This window comes from Larus michahellis, chromosome 2 (assembly GCF_964199755.1).
Source record: "Larus michahellis chromosome 2, bLarMic1.1, whole genome shotgun sequence".
Taxonomy (NCBI): domain Eukaryota; kingdom Metazoa; phylum Chordata; class Aves; order Charadriiformes; family Laridae; genus Larus; species Larus michahellis.
The window spans coordinates 27,424,911-27,438,526 of record NC_133897.1 but is presented as its reverse complement, the minus strand read 5'-3'; the positions used below and the strand labels follow the sequence as shown (position 1 = coordinate 27,438,526).

Below are 13,616 nucleotides of genomic sequence, written 5' to 3'. Positions count from 1 at the left end.
GCTCTTGAGTCCAACCAAGCAGCTAAATAGATTTGACAAAAGACAAAGTTGGCTTCAACTTTTAAGGTCAATATTACAATCAAAGATAGGCTCTGTTTTACCTCAAACCAGGACAAACGCATATCCTTAAAGTAAAAAATGAAGAACACATATGTGGAATTTAGATCATCAGCACAGGAAAAAAAACCCCAAACTTGCAAAAAAGAACTTCAAGTCTAAATAAATGAATAATCACTTCAAAAAACAGGAGATGGCCTACAGGAAAGGAAAGAGATTAATCATCAGAGTAAGTTACAGTTTGGAGGTCATAAGGTAAGAACTGCCAGAGGTCAACCTAAGTTAAATCTTGCAGATGAAAACCAACAAAATCAAGGATTGAGGCAGCAAACAAAAATGTTTCAGCCACAGAACTGAAAAGAGAATGAAAAAAACCACGAGATATATCAAGGACACTTCAAAACTGAAGAAATATTTTACATGAGATTACAAAAAGATTCAAAATATAGCTGACAAAGCAAGACATCTACAGGAAGGACTGTACAGAAATTAAAATTAGTGAAAACACAGGTTGTTGGTTTTGGCAATCCGCATGGCCTCAGAATACATTTGGAAAGAAAAGATAATTCAATTTACCAGTGGTATCTTATTTAAAACCAACCTGATTTGTTAATTATTGAAAACGGATTTTCTAGAGAAAAGCAGAACAGGAAAAAAATCTGTTGGACCCAAGCAAACTAAAATTGATGCTACTGGGTAACTATGAGTTAAAATTTTGAAAAGATAAGAATTAGGACAAAAGTGGAAATGTGGGTAAGGAACTTGGCAAAGGGGAAATTGCATCGGGTTGCATTAAAAGAGGAAGTGCTGACGTGCAGGGAGGGTACTATTGGACCTCCTCCATCGATATCAGCCTTTGGACAAAACCTATTAAATATTTCCATTAATGATCTTTAAAAGAAGAATCGAAATACACTAATGAAATTTGCTGGTGACACAAACTTGGGAGACATCACCAGCACAGACAACAGAGGTATCACCCAGCAAGAAAGGAATGATCTTGAGTTTTCAAATTCAACACGGCAAGTACAAGTACTGAGGCACAAAGTAATAGGAATGATTGCTGTATCTTACAGTGTTTCAATAGCAAAATGCTAATGAACATGACCTCCATAGTTAATTACAGGATTCACAAGGGAGCAAACTGTTGTGTAACATCACATATCAGAAGGTAATATTTCTATTAGGGCTGGAGAAATATTTGTGCCATTACAGACATCACGTGCAATTTTGGTTTTTCGTGCTTAAAAAGATGACCTAAACCCAAAAAAAGCAGAAAGATTGGATTCCACTAAGACAAAATGGGGCAAGATACCTGTGTTGAAAAGGCAGATATGAACAGGGTTACTTGGTGCGGTTCCCTGGAAGACATAACTTGAAGAAAGAGGAAGTGTCTTCCATGGTGTGTTCTTACATATCCCCCACAGACTATCAGCAAAACATTGTATCAGTTCTGGAATAGGATTCAGCTAGAATGAGACAAAATAATCCAAACCGACACAAACGTGTATGTTTTGTGGTACCAAGAATCCTGAAACTGAAGAAACACTTTCTGTACCAACTGTTCTGTCCCGTTCTGCTCCTCAAGTCATCTCTGTGCTAGCTTTGCTGTACATGGTCAATGCTATGTACAATATAAAACTACATTTCAAAGCAGACACGCGCTCCTTCAAATTGACTTGAAATTTATATTAGACTAGTATACACAGTCCTTTTTGTTGTGTTGAATTTTTAATAAATTAATTCCAGGCACCTTTCCTTTCTCGTGTAGGGACGCGCTATTTTTTCTTCTGTGTTCACATCACCTTCAGTAATCTCACAACTAGCAGAAGAGCAATGCTAGAGGTACCTTACTCTGTGTCGCTCTTCAGTTTAAAATATACCGGCTCACATGGCAGAAGCACGTCCGTCCGCAGCCTCCACGTGTGACCAGTTGCTCTGCTTTACCTCACTTAGAGAAGGGAGACAAACATCGCAAGAGCACGAGAAACCAAAGGAAGCATCAAGTGCAGTTTCACGAAGTTCGGTCTACTTTAAAGCACGGAGATGATACGTTCTCTCTGCCTCGTGCAAACCACTGTTACTGAGAACATAAACTAGTGCTGCTCATGTCTAAGTTGTCCTTTTAATTACCCATTGTAAGCTGTTTTCTGGATTTATACCAGGGATCAGCTCTTTCGCGACAGGTGAAAAAGTATAATCATTTCATCCTGTGGTCTGCCTCCCAGCTGCAGTCTGGGTTCATCAGATAATCCTAGCTGATTCCAAATTTCTCTTTAACTGTATTAATCCAAGTGTATCCTACCAATTAAACTAGATGATAAACAACATGCAGCTAAAAGAATATTTATGTTAGTTATTATCTGGAACACTGCATCAAAAAATTAAAATCATGTTTAGAAAGTTCTGATAATCATCTAATTAAACTAGAGCAGCGTTAATTAAAATAAATGATGTTTTATTTCCTACATTAGCAAAACTCAAATTTCAAATTATTTTAATGAAAAACAAGTCTATAAAAATTACGGATTTTTTTCTTACAAACAAAATCAATTAGCTAGAAAGGAAAACAGCAATGGATCACACAGGAAGATTTAGTCACGTTATTTTGTTATCCCCATTAACTCTCTTGAAAACTACCTGCTGCACCCTTGCTCTAACACTGAGCTAAATGATCTATTTGTCTTGAGAGAACAACATGAGTTTGGTCAAGGAGATGGACACAGGACTCTGTTGATGAAAAAACTTCTGTCAAACTCATCGATTTTGTCTGCAGAAGACCTTGTCTCAGTGATTTGTAAGAGCACCATGTGTTCAATTTAGCCATCCTGTGTCCAACAACAAAACCTCTAGAAGTGGTTTCTTGTCATTTCCTTTTCTTAAAGTCCACAATTCACAGTCAGATGAGACACCTTTTACTTTTGCTACAATATCTGTTTTAATTTAACTGTTCAAATGATCTACTGCCTCAGGCACTTCAGAATAATAGTTTCATTTGTCCATGTTTTTAAACATATTCTTGCACTAAAACAAGAAAAATAGTTGCCTGCAAAGTAACTAAATCACAAAGCTAAGAGATCTGACATGGCAAATTCTTCATTAGCTCTAAAGAAAACAATCACCAGTTCAGAGACATTTTTGCCGCACAGGAACAACGGAGGGTGCTGAGGTGGGGTAAGAATGAGCAAGGGGAACCCATTGTGACACTGATGCCATCGTTTTCAGAATGGACTAGTTCTGCAACTTGCCGGTGTTCACGGGAGAGGTCTGTTTTAAGGAAGCGCAAGTTTTGGTACAGCTGAAGGGGCCACAGCTCCTATCACTGACATCGGCAGGTTTGCACAACTGACAGTGGCTGTGCAACTACAGGAGGGGCTGGGGTCCTCCTTGCCGGCGGCAAGCTCAGACAGCACAGGGGAGGCAGCAGCAGGACAAACAGTAGGAGAAATCCAGGGCCAGCATCACAGCTGCATATTAATCTGTTGTGCTCAGCCTATACAGGGTTATAGCTATTGATTCACTGACAAATACAATCAATTTGATTGCTTTTAGATGCATCAGAGGCATGTGTTACCACTCCTGGAATATTACTTTTTGCCCTCACCATGCCAGACTCTCCTTCCTTTGCATTTCTTACAAATGACAGTGGCAAAGAGAAAGGCCAGGGAAACCAGATTCTTTCCTTTAAAATACCAGGCTGTCTAAAATTGGCAATTTGCTAGGTTAACTTACTTGCGACATCTGACCCAGCTCCAGCTTCACTGATTCCCAAGCAAGCCACAAGATCTCCAGCTATAGTTGGTACAAGGAACTGTTTTTTCAACTCATCAGAACCAAACCTGCAACAATATAATGAAAAAGATAGGATATTAAAAGCTTTTGAAGGTAAACTTTATTTACAAGTTAGGTACAAATTTTGTTCTACCCACACAGTGATCAATTTTCCTATGACTAGGTAAAATCTGTCCCAGAGCCAAAAGGCAGAACAAAAACCCTCCAAAGCTATGATTCAGAGCCTTCACCAGAGGTGCAGTCACAGTCATTTTAAACAAGGTTTTTATGCCTATTCAGGCATCTTACTTCCACAGAAATGTGTTATCTTGACGCCCAAAATCTGATCTTTATGACTGTTGTTTTGAGCACTATCATCTAAATAAACATAGTCCCTGGGGTTTCCCCTCAAAGCTCCTGTACCAGTCTGCAGCCAGCCAGGACGGAGGACCTGCTCTCTGCATATCTTCTGAATTTTGCACCAGCTCTTTGCCAGGTTTTAGCGGTGACAGAAAAGTTATGACACATGATGGCCACCCCGGCCACCCTCTGCAAATATATGTATTTACATTACTAATATTTCACATCTGCATAAACCCCAGTCAAATCTATTACTGCTTCTTCCCAGCTGTTCTTTTAGTCCCCACAAAAATATAAAGGGAAATGGCAAAGTGGTTGATGCCATTTAAACACAAAAAATTCACTTGGCCATATTTCAATTCAGTTAAGAGGCACCCTCTTTTTTTCCACCACATAGCTTTCATTTATGAACCACCACATGGTTCACCTCATTTCGCGGTTGATTTTGTCCTAATTAACATTCACTTGAAGCATGAATGGTGAGCTTGTGGTCTACTTCGTGAACCTCTCTTGTGCTAGACTGAAAAAATTCCTTGAGTCATGAGATGTCTCTTCTGTGAGCAGAAATCCACGAACGTCAAGTTCCTCCTCAGCCCCCTCTTTGGTGGGATGCTTCTCAGGCCAGCATCTCCACTCATCTCCTCAGTCCGTTGGCTGCCGAAGCAGGCTGCAGTTTCCCAGGCCCTCCTTCTAAACCACTGTCCCAGTACTTCCAAAGGAGTGATGCCGTTTTAGCTGATACTCTGACCCTTCCCCTCCACAAAACCATCAAAGGACACGGGACGGCCAGAAAACAGACGGGGAGCTGGAAGACACGTTCACTTTGTGCACACAGGGAGCTCAATTCCTAGTCCTGTCCCTGCTGATAATCACGGCAGCAATCCCAAATAAATACAAGAAGCGAGCTTGGAGTGTTTACTCTTTCCTCCAGCATACTGGGACAAAGTCCCCTGCTCTGTTATGCAGCACACGCTTTTTTTTTTTATTATTTCTCTTTTCCTTGGGATATGATCAAGTATGGCCAGCCGAACATTCATTAGACAAAAAAAAACCGCAACCAACAACATGAAAAATCAGATTATGAGAGGAGCTAGCAGGGATTTTTGGCAATGCTTTCTGATGCTTAAAACTTTGCCAACCTTTAGTTATTTCAACAGAGGATTTCCATGACAAGACCTTTCCTCAGAATAATGTTTTTTGTTTGATATCCTTATTTGTTTGGCTCAAGTTCCAGAAAACAGTTCAGCTTTTCCCAAAAATGAGGCTACAGAAGAAGTTATTTTGCAATTAAAAAAAAAAAAAAAAGCCTGGCAACACTATCTTCAGAAGATCACGGGTCTCTACGCCTTGCCAAGAAGACATGCAGCTCAGCAAGCAGCTAGTTATTGTGTCAGAAATATGTTGTTTCTATAAAATTCTACTCATCTTAAACGCATCCCAGAAAAACTGCAGGTTTGCATAAATGCAATACCCACTTCTTTCGAGTTTAACAGCTCCAGAACTAGAAAACACTGTTTGCAATGAGATCACGGCTCAAGACAAGCCAGACTATGTCTACTTTCTAGGCTGGGGCTGTACCCCTAGGCATAGTTCCCCATTTGATTAACTATGCAGCCTTAGCATTGCTCTAAAATATATTTTCATGCATGTGTGTATGTATATATACACGCACACAAGTCTACAGTCAATCAAACGGAGATCCTTGTTGGTGCTGGGTAACCCACAAGTCCCAAGTGTGAGATTCTGACATGTTAAGAGTTGCATGAAAGCAGCCCGTCCTTTCTTCCACCACACTTTATAAGTAACATTGGTGGAATATCATTAATACAGACACAAAAATGACAATGGCATACAATCTTGTAAATGGTAGGCAAAAGGAAAATAAAACCATGGCAAAATACAGATGTAAGAACACTTCCTCATTCCACATAGTTCTGTTTATGTGCCCTGCCAATTAGAAATATGAAGTCACCTTTATTCATCTCAAATATATATAAAAATATGGTTTCTGACAGGTTAGATTGCTACATTGAAGGAAAATATGTCTATCACACATCACTATTCTGACTTAATTGGGCTGATAATCATCTTGGTAGAACTGCAGATCTTATTCCATTTTGTTTCTTCTGCATCTGGGGAAAAAGGCTGAGCTGAAGTGAATTAATTAAATTAGTAAGGAAAGTTCTGAGTAGAACTGATAGATACACTAGTATGGTACACTATTAAGTGCAAATTGAAATTGTGAATATGAACAGCTGCAGGCAGCTCTGACATGGCTCTCAGCATGTGATCAGCTCAAGCTTTCTTGCACTGGAGCTCACACATTCGAGCACTATTCACCACCAAAGCAAAAATACAGCAAGAAGTAGTGCAGTTTTCAGATGATCTATGCATTACTCTACAGTATCTCAAACATGACGCAATGGTTTACTCATGGACTCCCTAGGAATATAAAAATGTCCTTTGGGCAAAGATGAGGATAACTCTGACCTACTTCCACTTTCCTTCTTACACACTAGCAAGAGGTGAATTTCTCCCAATTCTCTTTCTGTTCTGCTCCCATACTCAAACTACTCATAATGCAGTAGCCACATGCCACACTTTTCCTTCGGTGTAGTCCTGCATGGGCATCTTACCATCTGATGTCCAGGTCCAGTTTAGCAGTACTCCTTGGATCTTGAAGATACAGGAAAAGAAGGATGAAAAATCAAAAGGGGAGAGATGCTCTTCACAGGCCCAGAAAAGGTTAGAAATGCATGAACTGCGGCAAGCACCCCTGGGCAGCATGGAAGCCTCATTAAATTCAGTAATTTACATAACCTAGATTTAAAAGAATCCACACTGCAATCAGCTTTCGCTCTTTGAGTCCCTATTTCAGTCAAGATAAGACGACATGCAAGTTTAAAAAAACCTGCATTTAGAAAACTTATTTACTTTTTGTGAAAGACAGCATAAGAAAAAAAAGGAATAAGAAAAGCGCTCTCACTCCCAGTTTTTATCAAGCCTTTAAGCTTCAGTGATTTGAAGATTTTATGAAATAAATTGCTCAGTTCAAGCTACAGCTATATTTCTGGAAAGAATACAGATGAGAAGCCTGCATAAGACGACCTAATGGGTATGACTGCCTCATGCAGATGAGACTACCTGAAGGGTTTCGGTTAACAATGATTATGTCAATCTTCTATTTATTTAGGAACGCATTTTGCACTAAAATGCAGATATTGTAAAAGAGGAGTTATATTAAAGATTACCCTCTATCGAGTCATGCTGTTTTTAAGAGCTACTCATGTAGCTGGTGTCCTGCTCTGGAGGCCTCAAGGCCGCCCACCAGACAACCTGCCACCGTAGCATGGCCAGGCTGTCACCAGGAGCTGGAGAAACCTCAAAGGTACAGGAACAGCGTGAAGCTGGTTTGAGGAAAGTTAGTTCAGAAGCAGCTGCTTGACTTCATATTGCCCCACCGTATTGCTCTGGGCAGGTTAGACCCTCACAGCTATTCAAAACCACAAAGCAGCACAACTGGCTATGGATGCAACATAACTAGCCATCATGACAGTAATGCTTAATGAGACTTTTTTTAATGATACGTTGAAAGCAGCACCTATAACAGTCTCTGCCCTGGCTCAGGGCAAGATCTGGCCTACCTTATGCACACTATATAAACTACGCACCAAATGCAAGAGCGAGACAACTCAGTATGTCTGTTCTTGAAGAAAGACATAACCAAGCTTTGCCTTACTCTATGCCAGTGGGAAAGCCACTCAGCTCTTGAATGACCTCTTCCCATTTTCACCCTTTTCCCAGCTGATCAAATGGATGATCCTGCTTTTCAAAATTGCTGTTCTGATTGTCAGCTGCATCTTCTCTCCTTCATAGCAAAGAGGAAAAGAGACAGTAAACCTAACTTTTTTGACATTAATTCTCAGGTATGCTGCTGTTCAGGATGGAGAAAGAATCAGTGATGAGTAAGTTGATGAAACAGAAAAGCACTCTTTTCCCATGAAATAATCATCATTAACCTTACTGTTTTCCTATAAATAATAGGGGGGGGAAAAAAGAAAAAAGGAAAGTTTACTGCCTGCTGCCGAGATAAAGGAGCTCTATGCTGATCTGGTATCACTATGGATGTGTCACCCTACAGGTGTGTTTACAAGTCCAGGGAAATGTATCTTTTTCACTGCCCCAGCTGAGACCTGCTTTCTCCACTCTACTTGTAAGCGTGAAAGCGAGTGATGTATTATATTTGAATGCATTTGAAAGACCTGACGGAGTGTTATGTTCAGAACTAGGTACATCAAAGGTCAGATCACTGCTGACAAAACATTTTGCATTTAGTTCTCAAAATCAGAAAGCGCTACTGCTTCACTTAGTAGAATCTGGGAAAAAAAATGGAGCAGCCTGGGCATCTTCAAGTGATATGAAACTATTTTCTCCTATATTTGTCTGCACAATAGACATGCATATAAATCAAAATCTGCAGGGTTGCTTCCAAGTATGACCATGAATATAACTTTCTGAAGGTTGTCAAAAAAAACCCATACAGAATGAAGTAAAAAGGAGCAGGAACAGTGAACATGCAAACAGATACGTGTAACGTTTTAAAAATTTATTATTTATATAATTAAAACTTTTACCTACAATGTACTTCCCAATTAACTGAATACCTCAAAGACCTTCACGAACTAAGCCTTCCAACAGCTTATCACTGAAGCAAGAAACCCACTGAAGTTGCAGAAACAGCATCAGGAGGCATCCTGACTCCAGATCTTTTAAGACTTTATTTTTCCAAAGTATGAAAATTTAAAAAGCTTAGGGTGTGTGTGTGTTTGCATGTGCATATATGTATCCATCTGTTCAAACTACTGCGCTGTCTATGTATCTAATTGAGGGAACATCTCTAATTTATAGTGGCAGAGCATCTTCATGATGTATCACATTCACCGAGTTGGTTCACAGGTGCACTCAACACATGCCTGATGAACGCTGAAGAAAGACCAAAGTCAGGAAAGCGAACAAAGGGCTCTAGACTTCTTCTTTAAAGCTTTTTAGGGGACGATGGTTGATTACCATTACTCTTTACTTTGTGCATTGCTGATGCATCACGTGTAACACTGCCTAGTTAAGATACAAAATTTGGATTATCTCTTCGAACTTGTTTAGGATCACCACAGTACACAGATCCCTTTAAAGAGACCATCTAGCTGTGAATGCAATTTGAATCCATGACCCAGGACGAGCAGTTAGCCCTCTCACTATATTGCGTAAGTAAAGTAAAGCTGCACCTGTGCAAAATTTCCTGTAGCAGCCAGCTTTCTCTTTCCAAGTTTCATTTTTACATCTTAAGGGTGGGACACTATACTGTATAACTGGTCAGTGGAATTGACTTAAGACTGGAGGAAAATTTCATTAATACAGATGCAAATTCAATTACAGATTTCATCATGTTAACGACATTTTCACATTTACTTTCCAACAACATCCACTTTAGGATTTCACTAGCACAAATGTATGTTGCTTCACTGCTTTATTACAGCAGACCAGAGTAACAGAAGGCCAAAAAACTGCAATGGAAGAAAAATGGAAGTCGTCTTTTACCCACAGATTTTTTTAAAACCCTGGGAATAAAAGGCTATCATGGGGGCAAGGTACTATTCTCTGAAGTCTTTTAAAATATTGTTTTTATTCTCAGTTGGACTATGACTAAGCTACTGTTGTAACAGACATACTGAACTCCATGCTTTCAGCAAGCTTTTGGTGTATTACACAAAGGAGAAGAAAACTTTTAGAAAGATTTCTCGCGGCTGAGACCTCTGAAGTTGCACATACCTAGCAGAAGGATAAATGGATGTCAAGGGAACAGAGCCTACATTCCAGACTCTACAGTGGATTTACAGGCATTTTCATTCAGAATTGGAAAAAAAAAAACAACCACCAACAAACAACCCAACCCTATAATGTTCTTCTGTGAAAAAATTCCGCTCTTGTGTATCTGTTTTGTGCAGAGAAATTCCTGACTTCATAATTATTATTTGAATTTAATCCCCAGCATCACCTTCTGGAATTTTAGGTATATCCATATTCCAGGGGAAAACTGCTGGACTAGCTTCTCACCTCCCTCTAGTTTGGCAAGCTGCTGTTTTGATGCAGAATGTCTGTGAAACTACTACATGAAGCAGCAGCTGGTAACTGCCACTTTTATCGAGGGACGAAAACCAAAACAGATTCAGAAAGTGCAGGAGCCTGAACGACAGCACGTGATAAAAGGGGAACACTGACACAAGCAGATGAGAAAGAGCAAAACGAGTAATTGCCCAGATGGGTGTATTTAGGAAGCATGACGCATGTGCTACAGCTTTAGGATTTACACCAATATTGATCATTATTTCTGAAAAGTCACTGTCAGTAATAAGCACCTTGTAAAGCTGGAAAAAAGCAAGTAAATTATAAAATAAAATTAGATTGATCCTAATCATTGGAACTAAATGCATCCTCAGTATGGCTGTACCAGGCTATCTGGCTAAGAAAAAATACAAACATGAATAGAGGGACTCTGGAATTAAAATTGTTTTATTGGCTGTGGCACCAAGGTTCTGTGTTTGTAAACATATAATCTACTATTAAACGAAGCCTATGTTTTAATATATGACAGTCTAATATTAAAAAAATATGTATTTTCTCCCCTAAAGCAAACTGTCTGAGAGAGGCAGAGTAGGTTCCTTCCTCAAGCGTTACTGAAAAGCAGCTAGACAGTAAATCTGCACAGTAATTTCTTTTTTCTAGTGTTATACAGAGTGGGTTTTAGGTCTAAACACACAATGATTTGGGTTTTAGGCTAAACTTTTTGAAAATTACCTTGTAAGAGCAGGAGTAGTCATGCCAGCTTGCACCCCAATAGCCATAGGAATACCTCCACAGCGGATATTTCCCAGCTCTTCTGCCACTGCAATGTTATAGGAGAAGTCCAAGCCCATGCCGCCATATTCTGAGGAAAAAACAAATCTATGACACTCATGTTCTAGACTGGCATAAGCAACATGAAACAAAATAAGATATTGCTACTGCAAGGATTTGCCAACTGCAATTTCATGGCTAATTTTTAAATATTTGACAATTATCAGCTTTCCTTTCAGAAAAGTAATGCCACACTGTGCTTCACAAAACCTGAATTTAAAATTACACCTGTTCTAATTACCCGCATGTACATCAAGTCACCTCTGAATATCCTAAGTAGCATCATTACTTTTATTGGAAACAGCAGGAAAAAGCGACTTGCTGCTGAAAACAACATCAGAAGGCAAAATTATTCTTTTCATCAGGAAGCGCATATGAACAAATCACCTCGAGGCAAGAAGTGCTTTTATTTCTCCACAATAAGGCCTGACACCCACTCTCACCCCCCAAGCGCACTCAAGCAGAGGTCATCTTTCTCACATGCAGCCGTCAAGTCAGCACAGAGCAAGACCACGTGCAGGTCCCGTCCCTGGGTTAAGTTACTGCCGTAGCTCAAAATCCACGTTAGGCACGAGTACAATACTGAACACATGTATTTCATATCCTGGCCCCCAGTAGGTGCAGTCATTAAAGCATTTTTCATTAGCAGGAGGCTGACAACCCGGGGCGCTGGCCGGATGCCAGCACGGGCCGTTCCTCCTCCCCACATTCCGATCTGCAAATTCAATTAAAGAGGATATTATTCTTCACCTCCCTCCCATGCCCAGCACTGATAAACCCACCACGTAGTGAAACACAGAAGAGCTACGTTGCTATGATGGATGAGGTAATTCCTAGCTGTATTAAACAGTTTATAGTCCAAAGGAAATATGGTGAGAAAGAGAACGTTACTGCTTGACGTCATTAGTTGACTGAGCAGCTTTGATTAGATAACATTTTCCTCCTTTTTTTTTTTTCTTTTTCTTACTTATTTGAAGACCAACTCAGAAAATTTCAAATAAGTAGATACAATCCCCCACCCCTCAACACACACAATAAGGGGCAGATGACCCACTTCCATATTTACTTGCTGACATCAAACACTATCTGAGCTCAGCCCTCTACTGACCTGCTTTGAAGTTTTCAAAAAACACCATTAATTAAAAATCAAAACACCCCAGTGCATATAAACACAGGGCTTTGTGTGCTATCATCTGTTTCCTAAACCCACAGAAACTACCTTTGTGCATCCTTTTTCTGCAGAAATAAAGGAAAACACAAATGGAAAAGGCTAAGTGTGAAGTTCAATTTTCAAATAACATTTCTCCTTAGGTCATCCGGAATAGTCTGGATTGTCAGAATTTAAAAAAAAAGAAGCTACTTTTCCAAACTTCTACCTGAAAATAAAGAATGTTTCTTAAAAATATACACAAAATTAAAATTCTTACTGGGAGCTTAAGCAGTACAGTGAAACAACAGTAACATGGGAATGTGTTTAGTATAATATATAATGGAATTCTCTTGCCTTTCCAAAGCCGCCATCAATAAATAAATGCTTTGAGGAACAGTAAGGCATGTATGCGTATGCAAAGGTAAGGTTATTTAAAGATGTGTGGTATGAGAGAATTTTTGCTGATTTTACACTAATCTATAGGAGAGTTATAATACATAACCTTAGCTTTGGCACTGCACAAATGCTTTCCATTTGATTTTATTTTTTGTAAAATCAGTCAATCATTTTATTGCCAAACTACAGTTATTAATAATTTTGTCTTTAGTTTTGTCTACCAACCAGTTATATTCCTGTCTTTCACTTGATTTCACAAGTCAAAATCTTAGTTTCTTGATTTACCCAAAACAACTTTACAGGAGGAATGCTATGCGCAAAACTGACCCAAAGAAGGACCGTTTTATGCAAACGTACGGCTTACATGCATTCTTTGTTCTACCACAATTGATTATATATTACTATGTAACAGACTTGCCTTGCTCTCATTTAAGATTAGTAGCTAAGTGGTACATTTTAAAAACAAATAGCTGCAAAAGTGCAAAAAATCACATCTCAAAGTGATGACACTGAAGGAATTTCCTACCAAAGGGAGGAAACAATCAGAACGAAGCCTCAGGAGCTGAGAAGGCGGAGGGTGGAAGCCCTACCGGGCAATGAGATGATGCATCCTCAGAAGATTTTATAATCTGTGGATAGATAATGCAAAATACAACCACAGGTGCAGACAGGCAGGAAGGGCAGAAGCAAATGGTAAAAACATTAATCAGACAATACGATCAGTTCTGTTCCAAGGAGAAAGAGTTTCATGGAGAAACTCACTCCGTGAGCGGTTTGATGGACGATTATAGGGAATGCCTCTTTTGAACCCAAAGTATTTGACCGAGTTTCAACTTGTCAGTGCAGTCTGTGCCGCTATATCCTCAAGTAATTTGGGTAACCTATGCCATGGCTAAAGACAGCTGTGTCCCATTTCTTTGAAGAACTGGAT

General features: G+C 39.5%; 1 protein-coding gene across 3 annotated transcripts in view; it reads right to left on the bottom strand.

Annotated features, from left to right (window-relative positions):
• Window positions 1–13,616, bottom strand: part of LOC141738770 (putative acyl-CoA dehydrogenase 6) — a 98,658-nt gene that overhangs the window by 29,468 nt on the left and 55,574 nt on the right. For all 3 annotated transcript variants that reach the window (XR_012585472.1, XM_074574690.1, XM_074574689.1), the window contains exons 3-4: window positions 11,041–11,170; window positions 3,790–3,896 (exon numbers count right to left, since the gene is read on the bottom strand). Coding sequence is in view for 2 of the 3 variants with exons in the window: in XM_074574690.1 (XP_074430791.1) it covers window positions 3,790–3,896; window positions 11,041–11,170 (237 nt within the window). In the remaining variant the exon portion in view is untranslated. The remainder of the gene's footprint in view (window positions 1–3,789; window positions 3,897–11,040; window positions 11,171–13,616) is intronic.